This window comes from Lontra canadensis, unplaced genomic scaffold (genome assembly GCF_010015895.1).
Source record: "Lontra canadensis isolate GAN:19392208 unplaced genomic scaffold, GSC_riverotter_1.0 scaffold67, whole genome shotgun sequence".
Lineage (NCBI taxonomy): Eukaryota > Metazoa > Chordata > Mammalia > Carnivora > Mustelidae > Lontra > Lontra canadensis.
This window is the reverse complement of record NW_022631061.1, coordinates 4,212,105-4,229,252: the sequence shown is the minus strand read 5'-3', so window position 1 is coordinate 4,229,252 and position 17,148 is coordinate 4,212,105. Positions and strand designations below refer to the sequence as shown.

Below are 17,148 nucleotides of genomic sequence, written 5' to 3'. Positions count from 1 at the left end.
AAGAAAAGGTGGGGTACAGATACATCCAGAAAATAGTGACACGGATGTCTTTTATTTTTTTGTATTTTTCATTTATTTTTAAATTTGATTAACGTATAATACATATGTTTTTTAAATGGGTTCACCTCTGTGTATGTGAAGTAACAGATGCCAAGATATACTTCATCTTTTCCTTTTAAATAAGTCCTATTCAAAAGTAAAGACCTGGGCTAAAATCATTATTTGTCCATTTGAATCTGATCTGAAAGCTCGCATAATATACCTACTTGATGCCATCTGGGTGTCTCATCGCTCAGAAGCTCAGTTTGGGGGTGGGGGGAATTAAGCCTTATCACCCTAAACCAGGAACATTTAGGAAGAAGCTAGTTTATTCATAATCAATGCATCCCATTCATCAAATGAGGTAATGTTTTTAAAGGTGCTGAGCAGACCACAAGGCACTAAATAAATTTAAGATTTAGTACCAGCAGAGAACCTGCACAAAAGCTTGTGTGTGGGGCTGACAAGCCGCGGAGCAGCCCCAACTCAGGAAAATGTCATTTCTCAGCCCAAACTCACATCTGAGTCCAATCATTTTGAATATCACATGAAGCTTAGAAATGTAGAAGTTACTAAGAAGAAGATCAGGACATATGTAACCCATTCAATTCCTTGAGCTGTACCCAGAAGTGAACTAATGAGTCATAGGTATTAAGATGTTCTGAAACAGATGTCTTTTAAATAAAGAGAATATTTCATGTTGTATCATCTAAATGTGCCGTTGAAACATCTGCGTGCTGGGAACTTTCTCAAATATTCTGGGCTGTTCCCAGATTGTAAAAGTATCCAGGTCCTCTCTCAACCGCTGTTTCCCAGTCTATTTCAGCCTACAGCCTACCACTGTTTCCCGGTCTGCTTCAGCTCTATAGGCACCTTTACTTAGCAGCATGCAAAAGTAGCAGAGAAGCTGAAATCAAATCATTTTGTGCTGCCGTCCTTATAGCAGGTTTTGTGGTGGACAAAACTATGCTATCAGGGAAAATGAGATCTCTGAATTATAGATTTCCATTAGTCCTGGAGATAGTCTCCCTGTTCTCACCGCTAAAGATGAGTAGGAGTTTGCTACCATTTCCTAAACAGAAATACAACCCATCAGAGAAACTTCAGCATAGTATGCAAATGACTCTTCAGAAAGAATTAAAGTTTATTAGTACCTTTTTATTTACTAGAGTCATTTAAATTATGTATTTATATATACTGTTAAAAAGCAGGAAAAAAAACGACATGAAACACTCCTAACAAAAGAAGTGTAGCTTTTTTACTATAATCTTGTTTGCGTGTGTTGTATGTTCAATCAAATGACCATAGCGAACAAACTGCGTTATTTGTAATAATAACAGTGAAGACGTCGATACTTAGGTCTTTCAAACAGGCCTGTGCTAAGGAGATGGGGCTCTCCAGAACTGGTTCTTAGGGCGAAGTGGGCAGAGGGAGGAAGATTATGAACAAAGTAGCTTCCTCTTCATGTTCCTGGTTTAGGATGATAAGGCTTAATTCCCCCAAAGCTGAGCTTCTGAGCTTTGAGATACCGAGAAGGCATCAAATAGGTATATTCTGTGAGGTTTCAGATCAGCTTCCAATGAATAATGATTTTATTTCTTTATTTGTTTTAATATTTTATTTACTTGACAGACAGAGCTCACAAGTAGGCAGATAGGCAGTCAGAGAGAGGGGAGGGGGAGAAGCAGGCTCCCTGCTGAACAGAGAGTCCCATGCAGGGCTCGATCCCAGGACCCTGGGATCATGACCTGAGCCGAAGGCAGAGGCTTTAACCCACTGAGCCACCCAGGCCCCTCTAAGTAATGATTTTAGTCCAGGATCTTTCCCTGGACTAAAAGGGACTACAGGACTAAAAAAAGACTACAAGCCTCTGAATAGAGAGTGAGAGGATAGAGAGAGAAAGTGAGAGAGAGAGAGCACACTCACACATGCCCAAGCCTCAAGGGAGAAGGAGGGAGGGGGCTAAGGACTGGCAGTGGCATTGGCCAACAAGAATGAAAGTATGTATAATGCACGAAGATCCCTAATGTTCTTGACCCTTTGATCATCCTATGGGTGATTTTTAAAAATGTGATTATCAAGTGGATTCAGGGAAAGGTTTATGGTGCTTACGAGCATCCTGACTTTCAGCAAAGCATTTTCCTAACTCATTTTATTTTTCGTCTGTCAAGTGTAGATCATAACGTCCCCTTGCAGGGTTATTGGAAAGAGTGAAGATAATAAACACAATGGTCATATGGCCTCCTTTGCCCAGGGGAGTCCCAGTATAATTATTAACTTTCACTCTCAAAAGTGTCCCAGTTTGGACAAATAATGATGTGGTTGCCCTACATATAAATTACCAAGTGTAACATGTGACAGGCAGTGGGCCCTCAGTCAATGTGACAGTCAGTGTTATTCTAAAATTGTTCAAGCATATTAACAATGACAAAAAAACAACACACAAAACAAACACACCAACGCCCTCCCCCTTGTTATTTATCTTCATCACAAACCCAGAAGCAGGGTCTTTCTACCCAGAGTAGACATTGATTTGGGGTTTCGTTTCTCATTAGGACTATAAACTACTTGAGCAGAAGCAACCACGACCGGAGGGAGTGCACAGCCGGTCAGACATCTGAATGACAGGAACATGGGAGTAACTCCCTCCCGAGTGCCTGGAAGGTGCTGGGAGCTTTCAGGGCCCTGAGGGAAGCTCATTTGTTCTGCAGCTGTACGGCTCTGCTGGATTCAGGCAACGTGATTACCTTTAGTTTTCTACTTTTTCACCTCAGCTCCACAAAGAGGTTACAGCGAACACCTTGAGGTTTCTCTTAAGCCTTTCCTGTAGTGTCTTTGAACTACGCTGATGACATAAACAGGAGTCAGTATGTCCTGCTCTGCAGGAGTCAGTGGTGTGCCCCATCCCCATGTGCGTGTGATCTCTCTGTCCCAACTTAACCCAACATGAACCCACATTTCTTTCTTTCTTCCTCTCTTTCAAGATTTTATTCCTTTGAGAGGGAACAAAAGAAAGATCACAGAGGGAGAGAGAGAAGCTGACTTCCCACTGAGCAGTGAGCCCAACAACGACTTGGGGCTTAAACCCAGGATCCTGAGATCACGGCCAGAGCCAAAGGCAGATGCTTAAGGGGCTGAGCCACCCAGGCACCCCCACTAAACAGTATTCTATGTTGGACAGAAATATTGTCCTTCATCACCATCATTTAGCTCACTACGATATATCTGAAAAATGTCACAACCAATTCTCCCAAGTGATCTAAGTTTTTCTAGAACATTACACATTTCAGAATGCATAGCAGCCCTTCCAAAACAGGCAAAGGGCTTGCTCAGTTCCCCAGACCAGTTTATTTGTCAACAGAGTTCTTGTTACCCGAAAGAGTTGACAAGATTTCAAAAGTTGCCCTCTGTGGGGAGGCAAGATTTGACAAATTTGTTGTTGTTGTTTAAAAGATTTTATTTAGTTGACAGAGATCACAAGTAGGCAGAGAGGCAGGCAGGGAGAGAGAGGGGGAAAGCAGGCTCCCTGCTGAGCAGAGAGCCAGATGCGGGGCTCGATCCCAGGACCCCGGGATCACGACCCGAGCAGAAGGCAGACGCCTAACCCACTGAGCCACCCAAGTGCCCCTTGACAAATGTTTTAAAGAAAGATGCAAACTGGCCTGGAAAGATCAAGACGTTGAAGAAGTTCGGAATGCCCCTTTGTTCACTGGGTCCTAGGTTTGTTTGCACACCAGGGAGTAGACAGAAACACAAGGAATACCAGGGGAAGGTTTCAGATGGGTGGGAGAGCCCACACACTTCACTCTATACTTCAAGAAAAAGCATGCCTTCCTTTCCTCTGAAATAGCTTGGAACTATCTGCTGTCAACTTTGTAGCAAACCTGGAAGGCTAAGAAGACTTCCTGCCACTGAGGACGTTGCCAGGCCGTCTCCCCAGCTGCTGGGAGGTATTTACACAGGGGAGGTAGGAATATTCTATAGTAGCTGAGGTAGAAAGGGGGGAATGTTAAAAAGTAAATCTAGAAAGTAAACCTAAGGAAGCAACTATTTTTGGCATATTCACACAGTTCCCTACACCTAGGGGTGTAGCAAGTGTTGACTATTCAAAGAATAATCCACAAATGATGTCAGGAGTCTGACTCCGATTCTAAGTGGGTGTCGAAGCCAGGGGAGTGTTGGAATACCTTCATGTTATTTTAACATTTATTGAGTGTTTACAATGTGCTAGATATTGTTCTGAGTGCTTTCTCAAAATGCCTCATTTATTCCCATGAAGTATCCATTCTCTTCGCTTCCATTTCACAGATGAGAAAAATGAAACAGGAGTTAATGAACTGTCGAAGGCCACACAGGTGCAGGCGACAGAGACCTGAACCAAGCCTATCTGGTGACTTGTGTGTTCTAGCTGAGGGTGCGCCCGATTAGGGAGCCCGTATGCATGCAGGCACGGAGTGAGGCCAGACGAGGGGTGAGCAGATGAAATCCGGCTGGAGCGGAAGAACAATCAGAGAGAGAGGCTGGATGAGGAGCTCAAAGAGGGCCCTGAATGGCAGTCACAGACTCGAGGGTGAAAGGGAGCTGTGGTGGGGTCTTTGAAATGCTGGCAGAAGCCTCTCAAGAAGCCCGCTCTGTGTCAGGAGGACCTCCAGGAGACCACTGGACATTCCAGGTTAAAGTGAGAAAAGCCCATGGAGGCCGTGGCTGTGAACACCAAGGGGAGCAGCTGTGAGAATCACTGAATGGCTGTGGAAAAGTCTGGATATGACTGGGGAAGGAGCTACAGGACTTAATAACAGGGAAGGTCCAGGGGGCTAAGGAAAGCCTCCGCAATGAGGTCTACAAAGGACATTTTATTTCCAGACATCAAGGCCATTTTAATTCCCAACTCCATTAAAATGAAAGGGCAGCCTGACAGAGTGGGCATGCCAGTGAAGAAGGGCGTCAAAATGAACAGTGAATAAAAAGCCAACACATCTCACCACGCAATGACTGATTTAATTGACTTGTTAATTCTTCAGAGGAGACAGATACACATGAAATTACATTCCCCCCCCCACCCAGTGTGCCCTTAACAAAAAAAAGGGGGCGGGGGCCTTAACGGACATGCTCATGGAATCATCTCTCCTCTTATTACCTCCTTGCAAAGCAGTCGGCCATAGTTACACTTTATTTTATTGCTTTTTAATTGTTGTACTTTTATAACTAAGCACCACTATGTAATTAGGAGCCTGGTTATCCACTCAGATATGTGGGCGGGCATCCTGGCCTCTCAAACCTGCTGTTGGCCCACGATGAGCCCCGTGATGCAGCCTCATGGCCCGGTTACACTGAGTAGGTCAAAGCCCTCAGGCTACTGTTTTCTACTGACAAACTCCTTTCTCTCTTTGCTACTGAAAATATGTAAAACTGAGAGCAAAGCGAGGTCATAAGCAGGTTAGTGTTGCAACAAGCCTAAAGAAGAGTAAGCAAAAAAGTGTGTTTCCTCTTCCTCTTTCAAGAAAGGGCTGAAGAGCATTCTGACTTCCAAAGGAACGCAAAAGAGAATCACCAAGTTCATGCTTCCGTAATGAAGAAATTAAAAGAGAAGGCAGGTATGGTGTCTCGTTCACCTTTGCAGCCCCCCAGGGTGGAGTAGTAGGTATTGAATAAATATTTGCTGAATGAATTAAAAGAATTCAAAATTGTGCCCTGGATACTCTCAAAGTAGATAGGAACAGTCATTTTGAACCATTTCCTGATGTGACAGAGAGAGCGAGCGAGCGAGTGAGTGAGCGAGCGTGGGGGAGGGATGCGTTAGAAAAGGTGGAGAGAATATACTTTGTATAGAGTAATTTGAAAATTAACAAGGGGAGAAAGATTTTAAAAGAAATCCCAATGGCCTCAGTATTGTCACACATAATTTTCTATCTAATGAGACAATGACAAAAATTGATAGGAGAAAATCATCTGGCCTTGGTGTACTCAAAATGATGATTCAAAACCACATACTGATGTCAAACTCACAGTAAGTCTTTCCAGTTATTGGAAAACTGCTCCATTAAGAACCTTGTGTGTCAAATCCTTTTCATTAATCAAAGGGTGGGTAGACAAAGGAAGATTCATCCTGGAGTGTGAAGTATTGCACAAATAATGGATCCAAGATAAATGAATTACGATTACAACAAATAAAGGAATTCTATTTGGGTGATAGTAGGACTCCCAAATGGCTTCCCACTTGTCAAAAAACAGCCTCAGACAAGCCCCATCGTGTATACAGTGGTGCAAAATGACCTGGGAAAAAATGGTTTCTTTGGATATCATTTAGAGATTCATATCCCTGAATTCCTTAAGGCTGAAGCTACTTTGGCTCTTTTCTTAAAGCAATTATGGCACAGGCTCTTCTGCCCAGGTTCTGTTTACATAAGGACCGTCTTGGCCACAGGTCATCTGGGTAGGAGCTAATTAATTGCCAGCTCTTTGAACACAGGTAGGTTAATTAGCATGCATGTAATATGGCCTCGGAATTTTTCTTGGGAAAATTGTTTTAAATTCCAAACAATAAAGGATCTGTAATACCTGCCGGTCTTTTATCCAGAGCAAGCACAAAGGCTATTGGAGAAATAGAAAAGACTTTGTTTTTAAACTATTCAGAAGACACAAGGCATCACTGATCACCTCAAGGCCTCATTTTAATTGGATTCCAGATCCACGATGCCTTAGAGATAGTCTTTTGGAAATATATTACTGCTAAAATCTTTAAGTAGGTCAGCAATGGAACTTCAGAAGCCATAACCTTCTTAGATCCTAATAAACGATCAGGGTCAGAACCTTACTTTGTGTATATTTCAGTAAAGCATGTTGTGGGTTTGGACCACAACACATCAGGATTTTTACAAATCCAAATATTAAGGAGCATTCTGAACATCATCCACACGGACAAGAAAGAGAAATAAACCTGCAAATGCCTCTAGATACAAAAGAAATGAGTCTTGGGTTTTGGACTATTCAAGTACTTTTTTTCCTCCAGACAATAGCCTAATAGGAGAATTACGAAGTACTCTGACACCCTCCACACCCCTCCGATTAAACCACACTTCACCAAATACTTAGATAAAGCCTGATCAAATAAACATTAAGGCAGAAAATGCAGCCTAGAATGCCCCATCCTGGGCTCTGCTGGAGTCTGAAGAGCCATCTCACTGGAAAATTTAACCAAACAAAATCTACTGTGATTCCCCTGAAGCCTCTGCACTTAAGGAAAGCTAGTTCAGTCTCTGACATTTTGATTTTCACAGCGGACCCAACCAAAAAAAAAAAAAAAACTTCCTGGGCTCCCAAGCTTATGCCTCCAGTTGAGATTGGATTTCTCGAACCTTACGCAACAGCCAGCAAACAAACAAACAGAAAAGGTTATTTCTATTACTCACTATTACTCCAGGATTTCAGTAAATATTTGATACTGATCTCAAAGAAGCCGGAATCCTGCTGGCTGGCCATGTCGGCGGTATACAAAGAGGCTCCCGGGACTGGACTGGGAGCCGCAGGAAGAGCAGGTACCGGGCGTGGAGATGTGCCTGTCACAGGTTAGTGATGTAAGCGGAGGGTCAGCGGCGGAGAGGGAGGCTCTGCAGGTCTACCTCCGGCATGGGCAGGGAGCCCTCATTTAAAGGACACCGAGGATCGAGCGGGAGAGAGATGCTCGGCCGCTCCTCCTCCTCCTCCACCTCCTCCTCCTCCTCCTCCTCCTCCTTTTGCTCGGGGTCCAGGACTTGCTTCTTATTTGCTGGGTGCTGATCTGCCTGCAGCCCTCAGAAGGCGGCGGCCGCTGCTTTCATTTCTGGGCTGCCATAACCAGAGCCGGCCGCTGCCGGCCGCCCGCATGCTCTGCTCCAGCCAGGTACGCTCCGAGGAAGTGCCCACCTGAGCTGCGATCCGTTTCCCCCCGGGGAGGGAGCGTTACTTGGCGGGCCTCCCTGACCCCGTGCAGACCGCTCAGCCCACACAGCTCTCCGCAGGGCTGAGGGATGGGCTGGGAGCGCCGCCCCCTGTCCCTGCCCCTGCCCACGGGCTCAACCTGAGCCGCCCCTCGTCCCCGGACTCAGCCGGAGGAGGGGGAGGAATCTCCCAGCTTCTGGGGCTCCTCGCTCTTCAGAAATGCTTCCAGGGAGCAGCCCGCGTGAGCACTGGCTGCTACTTCCCCTTGTGTCTGTCCCTGAAATAATACACAACCGCATCGCGCTGCAGCGGGCGAAGCTAGCTGCACCCCTGGATCTGGCTGCAGTGACGTTTTTCAGAAAAGCCCCATCTGTCAGCCTTGTTGCAGGAAGAACGCTGGGCTTTTTCTTCCCCTTCTTTCACGGGCACAGTGGAAGCTGCACTTTGTGCCTCGCCCTCCCAGAAAGGCTTGCCGTTTGGAGAGGCACTGCACCCCGAAACGTGTGCGTCTGAAGGGCATGCCTGGTTGCCTTGTTTACAGAATGTCAGGCTCCATGGGCAGATCTGTGTCTCAAACCTATCATTTCTAAGAATCGCCGAGCCCACGGAAGCTTATTTATTTGTGTTAAAAGGATAAGAAGCAAAGGCATTAGATTCCTTGCTGTACAATGGCTTTTTAGTTGGTGAAATCTCGCTATCAGGTATCCTGATTTCGGTTAGCTGTATTTCATGTTATCATATAGCTTGACTAGGGGATTAAATAAGAGCTTTCTGATTTTGACAGGCTGCCTTTCAGTAGGTGGGATTTGGCCAACCACCTCACAAATCACGGAATGGTTCTCCCTTTCCAGTACATTTCTGATTAATATTTTCCAAAGGAATGAATAAAGCCATATTAATAATTATTGAACACAAAAAAATTGTTGGGCAACTCCCCTCAAATCAACAAATAGGACTTTTTAGACTAACAGTTCTTTTGAGAAATGGAAAGAGTACAATGTACTTCTAAGATGAAGAATTTTTAAAAATTCAGCACTACTGAGAACCAGCGCTACGTCCTGAAATGCTCCAAGACACCATCAATACAAGCATTTCAAGCTCTTCACACTCACACAAAAGGCAAGCCCTGAGCCACTAAGATTTCCAGCTCTACTCACAGTGCTTCATTCCTGTGAAGTCACTTATCAGATGGACTTTTTCTTTTTTTTTTTTTCCCTTTAAAGATTTTATTTATTTGAGAGAGAGCAAGCAAGAGAGCATGAGCGGGGAGCAGAGGGAGAAGCAGTTTCCCCACCAAAGAGGGAGCCTGACACCGGGCTCGATCCCAGGACCCTCAGCCGAAGGCAGAGGCCAACCAGGAGCCTCTGGACTTCTTTTTCATTTACAGTCTTACTGGAGTTGATAAGCTAATTTTGTTTTGTCACCTGTACTTTGAATGAATGGGTTCCAAGTGAAACAGGACCCAAAGGTTTTACCTCAAAACAGCGATCATCTCTGAAAACAAAAACTAATATCCGTACCCACCTTTCTGAGGACTCCGCATGGCAGTGAATGAACAGGAAGTCTGCATGGTGCCTCTGAATTAATGAGCACAAAGTCTCCCAAGACAGGTCCCAGATGCCTACCTGGCTCCAGACCTTAGCTAGGAGAACTGGGGCAAGCTATTAATCTCACTAAGCCTCAGTTTCCTCACCTGGGAAATGGGGATAACAGTGGTACCAACCTCATTCAGTTTTTGGAGAGATTAGATGACATTATGAATAAAGTGCTCTGCACAGTATCTTGCAGAGAGTAAACAACTAAGTTTTAGTGATATCGGTATTTAGGATGAAACCTTGGGGAGGCCAGAATCCAACTTCGGAAATTAACCACATGTTTGTACTGCCGGTATGACTTAGAAGGCGTAGCACTTCTGAACACCAAAGGTAACACTGTGGGGCTAGCAAGTTAGAGACATTTGGAACAGCTATAATAAGCAAGCACGCTGTCACGTACTGTTACTCAAGCATACAGAGATTCTCTCGGTCCACCTTATAAAAGAGATCTTTAACTGGCTTTTCAAAGTTTTCAGTCCTACCATAAACATATTAACTCGATGAAAAGGCCACTCTTACATATATTTCAAGAGGAAACGATCATAAAATTTTAAATGCTGTTGAGAAAAGAATGTTTTTAATGGCATCTCATTTTCCCTGTGAAGAGCGAGTCAGTAACTAAGAGCCCAGTTTCCGTCCGTTAGAACCTGAAGTCTTGCTCATGTGTGCTTTTTTCCCCCTCATTTGAGTACCTTTAAAGAGAGCATATATTGTAAAAGAACAGAAAAGGCCTTTTGTTTTGTTGAAAGGCCTACAAATCAAATAGAAGGACACCTGCTGCAAGCTGGGATAAAACATTTATCCTTTTGTCTCCTCTCTGGTGGGGGCAGGGACGTTTATAAAACAAAATGTAGTCAGAACAGGCACCCGGACAGAGGAACCTAAAATACAAAATAAAATCTGAATTTGTTCCTGGCTTCTTAAGAGACTTCAGATGCCATTTAAGAGGAATGAGGGACCTTTCCTTCATAATCTTAGGAGACCATATAATGAACCTTTAAGCAAGGGGTTAGGCATAGATTTTGGAGGCGCAGAGAAAAGTAGCAGGAAAGCTAAAAGGTCTCAGGAGGTGGTATCCAAGAGTAGAAAAAAAAAGTCAGAAAGTGACCTGAGACATTAGTAATACCATCTACATTTATTCAACACTAATACTGTGTTTAAAAATACCTATTTTACCATATTGAATCCTAACCGCCCCCAACCTAGGAAGTACTCTGAATAGCCCTATTTCATAGATGAGTAAATGGAGGCTTAAAGAGGCATAGAATAAGGTCAAGGTCATAGAACTAGCAAAATTTAAGTCTAGCAAATTTTAGAACCAGAGTCATTTTCCTCTCCTCTCCTTTTTCCTTAAATCACAAGCAAGGCAAGAATCATGGTTATCAAACTTCTTATCCAAAGTTCAGGAAGAGATGCTAAGACCCTTGTTATCACTCCATAATAGGAGTGCTTCAGGCCCCATTGGCTCTCCAAAATTGATTACTGCCTTCCCATTGGGCTCTAGCCTGGGGAAGGAATGGTTGCTTGGGGCTTTGGCCCACACCAAAGGAACCTAGAGAAGAATACTGTTATTTTTCCCATCAATTTGACTCGTTGTACAGGTTGCGGTCTGATTAAGGGTGCCACTGCCAGACCAGGGGTAGAGGTGGGACAGGTGAGGGTGGCAAGTTTGTCTGAACGCCACTCTCCAAGCTGTAAAGGGGTGGAAATGGGCTGTGTCCACCCTGGTGTGTGCCACACATCTGCCCAATACTCAACCCACAGGAAGGGGTGCCTCATTGTGATCCATACAGCCAATGGACTGGTGGTAGCCTGGGGCGGTATGGTAGGAACTTCAAGAAAACGGAGCATTTCAAGAAGACACGGGCTAACTGGTCACCTGTGTCCCAGCCTGCTGAGCGGCAGGGTGGGATGAAGGTGGTGAAAGGTGCGTGGATTGATTGCATATTACAATCTGTGGCATGTAGCCATCCTGCCTGAATTCCTACTCTCTCTTCTCTCCCTCCAGAAGAGCCATGTGTCCCTCAGTTGTGCATCTGCCACAGCCTCTAGCACACACTAAGATGCAAAAAAACACACAGAGTCACTGAATGAACAGACGTGTCACGCATGGCTACTGCTATCGGTTGCTGTGGGGGCGGGGGGGATGTACAACAGAAGTGCAATCAGTTTGTGTTTTAATTCATATTTAATTTTTCTTTCCTAGCATTTCTGAAAATTCTTCTTTGAGATGAAAATATGTGGTGTTCAAAAAAATGTGACAACAAAGCTAGGCAAACAATCTGGATGCTTGCCAACATCCAGAGCCATCTCCTAATGGTTTTAAAGAGTCTGATTGAGTTGATTGGGTTAGGGTTGGAATCCGCCCCCTTTCCCTGTGGATGGTGGCACGTGGGCACACATGTGTAATTATTGTCAGAGTGACATGTACGTTCATGCATAGAATGTATTAGGCAGAAGGGAAATGTTTTCCTAGCATCCTGAGGAAACAAAGGAAAATCACTCATTGTAAGAAAAAATAGCTTTATCAGTTTTTGCTCGGTTTACAATTCCAAACAGAAAGCATTAAATATATCCTATTCCTACAATTATCTATTGTTGGTTAATAAGAACAGTTCCAAGTCAAATTAAGCATCACCTAAGATCAATGGTGACAATTATAGAGAAGGCTTGTTTCTCCTTATGCAGGATGAGGTCCTTTAGAGATAAGGAAAGCTTCAATATCAATCAAAAACTTTTTTGATATATTTTAGGTACATAATTTGGGGCTGATCTATCTCGTGCTAAAAACACAGTAGAGGAAAAAAATATGAAGTGATGCCACATCATATTCATTTTGTAAACAGAAAACTCAATAATCACTCCCTTAAAAAAATCCAACCCACACACACAAATCTTCACAAAAATAGATCCTGCAAATTTTGAAAACGCTTACTCCATTACTATTCAGTACAAATACTTTTTTTTCCCCCAAAGGAACTGAAATACATTTAAATGTTCTGAATGCCCCAGAACCTCATTAAAACACAGCTTGTTTTTGCCCAGATTCAGATGTAAACAAGGAAAATTGTCTCTTAAAATGGTTTCCATTAAAAATTAGCAGCAGAACCCATTTTTTTCCCCTACTCGCCTCCTCTGCAAAGGAGTTTCATAAGGGACTGCGATCCCTGTCAAAGAAATCGAATGTCAGTCTAGCCCATGGGAAGCCCATGAAGGATTTGAGCAGTGAAAGGCATCTGATGGCAGCAGGGAGCAGGGTCAAGTTTGAAGTCACCCCCCTTACTGCTCTGCACAGCCAAGGCCTCCTCCACAAGCCCATGACAACAGGGTGTGTTATAAGTTTAACGTAGGGTAGGGGAATTAACATTAATCGAGCGCTTGAGGTTGAGACACTGCAAGGCTGTATTTCAGAGGACCTATGTGGACAAACACAAGCAAAGGGCCACATCTCCTGGGCACTTGCAAGACATGTCTCAAAAGTGGCGCCAACACATCATTAGAATGGATTGGGACTCGGGTGTGTGTTAACTCTGGTCTCTACCCCCAGCATCTTCGTAATGGGTGAAATGAACATTGGGCCTCTCCCCCAACACTTCCCACCAACGTTCCCTATATTTGTTCTTGAATGATGACTTCCAGAGCAAATATTCCCCGGATATTAATTAGAAGGGGCACGCTGTAGCTCGCCAGAGCCAAGGCCCTGCTCTCCCACCTAGGAGCTCTGTTGTTTGGTTGCTGAACACCCCCCAGCCTCAGTTTCTTCATCTGTTAAACAGTGCTTATCTCATGGGTCTGTAATGAGGATTACATGAGCACATAGTCAGACGACAACTGTTCAGCAGCAGATCTAGAGCTAGCAACAAACCCAGAATATGCAGCACAAAATGCCCCCTTAACTCCAAAGTCAGGTTAGCGAAAGGGGGAGAGAGAGAGAGAAAGCTTTGGCTTATCACAGTGGGCTCCCATCTCCAGTCCCCTCTACCATCCCCAAACCTCCCAATCCACCCTTAGCTCCCACTGGCTGCCAGGGTAAGGCCAAAATTCTGCAAAGTAAAGAAAGCCTGAACTTCTGCGCATACAAAAATGTATTATTTAATATTTTAGTGCGTCCAACTTTTGGTACCCAGGGTAAAGCCAAGTAGAGGTTCTGGTGAGCTTAGTATAGACTCAATATCTCCCTAATTTACTCTTCTCATTGACCTCTCAAGGTAGTGCCTACATATTTGGATATTAAGCTGAAGCTAAACCCGGAGATACAGTTCATACATATTTTGTATGTACAAATATAAAGATTTGACCTCAATTTCTGCAAGGCACAGTAGGAGTTAATACTGTATTTAGAGACTGTATGTGAAGAGAAAATATGGATACATAATACTGTATTTAGAGACTGTATATGAAGAGAAAATATGGATTTCTTCCTCTGCCTCTTATTATGAAAGCATACAACAATGTTGATAACCTTACTACCCTATTTTCAAATACCACCAGCAACCAGAGAAATTAATTACACTGAGATACAAACAGGTCCAATATCATGAGCTACAACAGGAGCTAACAATTAATACATGATTATAAAATATTAAGTCCTTTCTGAAGAAAAACATGGCTTTTGCTTTTGCACATCATTATTTACCAAAAATGCACAGACTGATAATACTTAGGATAAAAAACAATTATATCAATCACCATTCTTCCCAAACACTAGTTGCCATTGAAAGGAGAACTAAGAAAATAGTTTTTCCTTATAAAAATGATAATTAAACAAACAAACAAAAAGATGCATTCCCATAGTTGCATTTAAGTGTTTTGGCTATAATAAGACATTTCTATTATTAAGTGATTAAAAATTAAGTACCCAATTTTAGGGCTAGAACTAATATTCCCACTAATGTTCCCAATTTCAGACACAAAAGTAAATATTAGATTTTAAGTCCTAAGAGGCAGATCAACTTTTCCTCACAAGTACCATTTAATGTATATAGTTATTGAAATCTAGAGTTTTAAAGTCAATGAAATTGGGAAAAATTGGAAATTTTGATTAGTTTTTTTTATATCCTTGCTACTTAAACATTATACACTTTTCTCTTTCTTTTAAGTGTGATCACATGCTTGCAGTTATCTACCAACAAAGTCTGATGGACTGGGAGTCAGGAAACTTTATCCTGTTCCTTACTCTAACCTGAATATGATGACCTTGGGCAAGTTACTTCCTACTAAATGAGGAAAGCTGCTTCTTATCACCAGACAGGCTCATCTCCTGGGACAGGCCCACCTTTGATTTCTCATATTATTGGGAGGGGCCCCCACATGAGGAAAGAACAGTGCACAATAAATGATTTGATGTCAGTCCTTGGCATTTGTTACTTGAATCTTTTGGCAACAGATTCACCTTCTTAATTCTGTTCTGATAAAGCTAATATCAAAAGTACCCCATATAAAGCACACGCTGCCTTTAGAGGAAGAGCAGCGGACACCGGAGCAAAACATAACGGGGAAGGACAAAGAGGTAAGTCAAAGTGAAATGGATCAAGTTGTCTTCTGTGAAGGCAGTGAGGCAGTATCAAAGTGCTTCCTTTGGTTTAGAGGAAAAGTGACAGTCTACCGTTGGCCGAGTCCTGGAAACCAGGGATATCCTGTAGCTGAAAACCAGCTCATGGTCCCAAAGATGAAGTGTTGAGCTAAGGAATTAGATACATAGAACAGCCCCTCATGGGGCACCTGGGTGGCTCAGTGGGTTAAGCCTCTGCCTTCGGCTCAGGTCATGATCTCAGGGTTCTGGGATCAAGCCCCGCATCGGGCTCTCTGCTCAGCGGGGAGCCTGCTTCCTCCTCTCTCTCTCTGCCTGCCTCTCTGCCTACTTGTGATCTCTGTCAAATAAATAAATAAAAGCTCTAAAAAAAGAAAAGCAAAAAACAGCCCTTCAGGTAAAACACATGTTTTAAACAGAAGTGGGTCCCTCCCTGAGCATCACTGATTCAACCTTCACAGTGACCATCTGCCCACAGAGATGGATGGGTCAGACCCTCTGATCCTGCCTTTAGAGGAGCCCAGCAACGGTGATGTGGAGAAACACGTGCATCGCCTTCTCCACCCACAGGCACCGTTCCACGTGGTAGAAAATGTCACTCCGAAGGCCCAAGAAAATTCTGCAGGATAGACAAAGTCTTACCAGGCATGTTTTTAGAATGGGTGGGGAAATCACCACCCTATTTTGACCAGACAGGCAGAGCTTTGTGTAGGAGGGTGGGGCTGCTAGAAACTGTCTGAAGGATGATGGGAGGGAACAGTTTAACGGGCTGGTGGGGAGAGCGGTTCCAACTGCCCGGCTCAGCTAAGGAGCCAGAGAAAGGATAATGATCTTTGCAGACGGTCAGGGTGGGTGAGGTCACTTTGAGTGGCCCAGGGAAATAGAGGTGGAGGGTCAGGATTCCGATGCCCACAATGTCAGTTGTGGGGAGACACAAGCTCCGGTCAGCCCTCACTCCGCCAGGTACTGGCCTCAGCGATCCACTCCTGTGGTCAAGGTACTCCCTTCTCGTTTATAGGGTACAGGTGATACTGTACCATCTGCTAGCCACAGAAGGTTGTTTCAGGATCTCAAAGGGGATCCTGTAGATGAAAGGACTTTGTATCCCCAGCATGTCCGTGTTAGGATGCTCAGGGCTCCAGAAGTCTAAGGATCACACAAAAGGGCAAGAGGTCCCCTGTCAGCTCTTCCCTCTTCCAGAAACACATCATCGCTTTCCAGCTATTGTAGACTTCAGCTTCTGGACTAGGGACATACTAGGGTTGTCCTGCTATTTAAGTGGCCATTTGTAAACTCCAGGAATGTGCTGGTGGTTTGCTTGCGCCTTATCCAAATGCCACTTCGGTCTCTGGATAAATACAGGATGGGTGGCAACCGCAGTCTGCCTACTACTCCGCCCTACCTCAAGATTTATTTTCCATCTTCCTTGCTCTTCAAGGGAATTTTTTTCTTATCCTTTATAATTTTTTTTAAAAAATCTGTCTATAAATTCTCTAATCCCCAACTGTATATATTCTGTCTATAAATATAGTTCAAATTTTATGTTCATGAAAACAACAGGCAGCAGAAAAGAAAGGAAAGGGGACATGGATGTGGATGGACCTCTTCTGAGCTGTTGGATAAGATTTTGAGACATTTCTGAGAGTGAGAAATGTATCAGCAAGAAGGCTAAATCTGGAATGAATATAGCTATACTCTCGACTTTGGCTTTATACCTACTCATACATATGAGGACAATGAAAGGTATGGGGACTCGAGAGCTAGGACATGGCAGAGTAGTGATAACAACAATAATGCAGATAATGGCTAGCTAGATGACAGAGCCAAACTGGAGCGCAGATCTGATGCTAGGCCAGTTATGTCCAATAGAAATATAACATAAGCCAAATATGCAATTTAAAATTTTCTAGTATGTACATTTATAATAATGAAATGGGTAAAATTAAATATATTTTATCTAACCTAATATACCCCAAATATGATCACTTCAACATGCAATATATGTAAAATTATTAGCAGGACACTTAATATTCTTTTTTCTTGCACTAAATATTTGAAATCTGGTGT

General features: G+C 43.5%; 1 protein-coding gene across 5 annotated transcripts in view; it reads right to left on the bottom strand.

The window, feature by feature from the left end:
- FRY (FRY microtubule binding protein) overlaps positions 1 to 17,148 on the bottom strand; it is a 331,529-nt gene that overhangs the window by 244,861 nt on the left and 69,520 nt on the right. The window contains exon 1 of one of the 5 annotated variants that reach the window (XM_032880012.1): positions 7,449 to 7,989. The exons of 3 other annotated variants lie outside the window; for them this stretch is intronic. In XM_032880012.1, coding sequence (XP_032735903.1) covers positions 7,449 to 7,518 — 70 coding nt within the window. In that variant the 5' untranslated portion in view covers positions 7,519 to 7,989. Of the gene's footprint in view, positions 1 to 7,448; positions 7,990 to 17,148 lie in introns of those variants that run through there. One more of the 5 variants, XM_032880014.1, reaches the window with a different exon arrangement.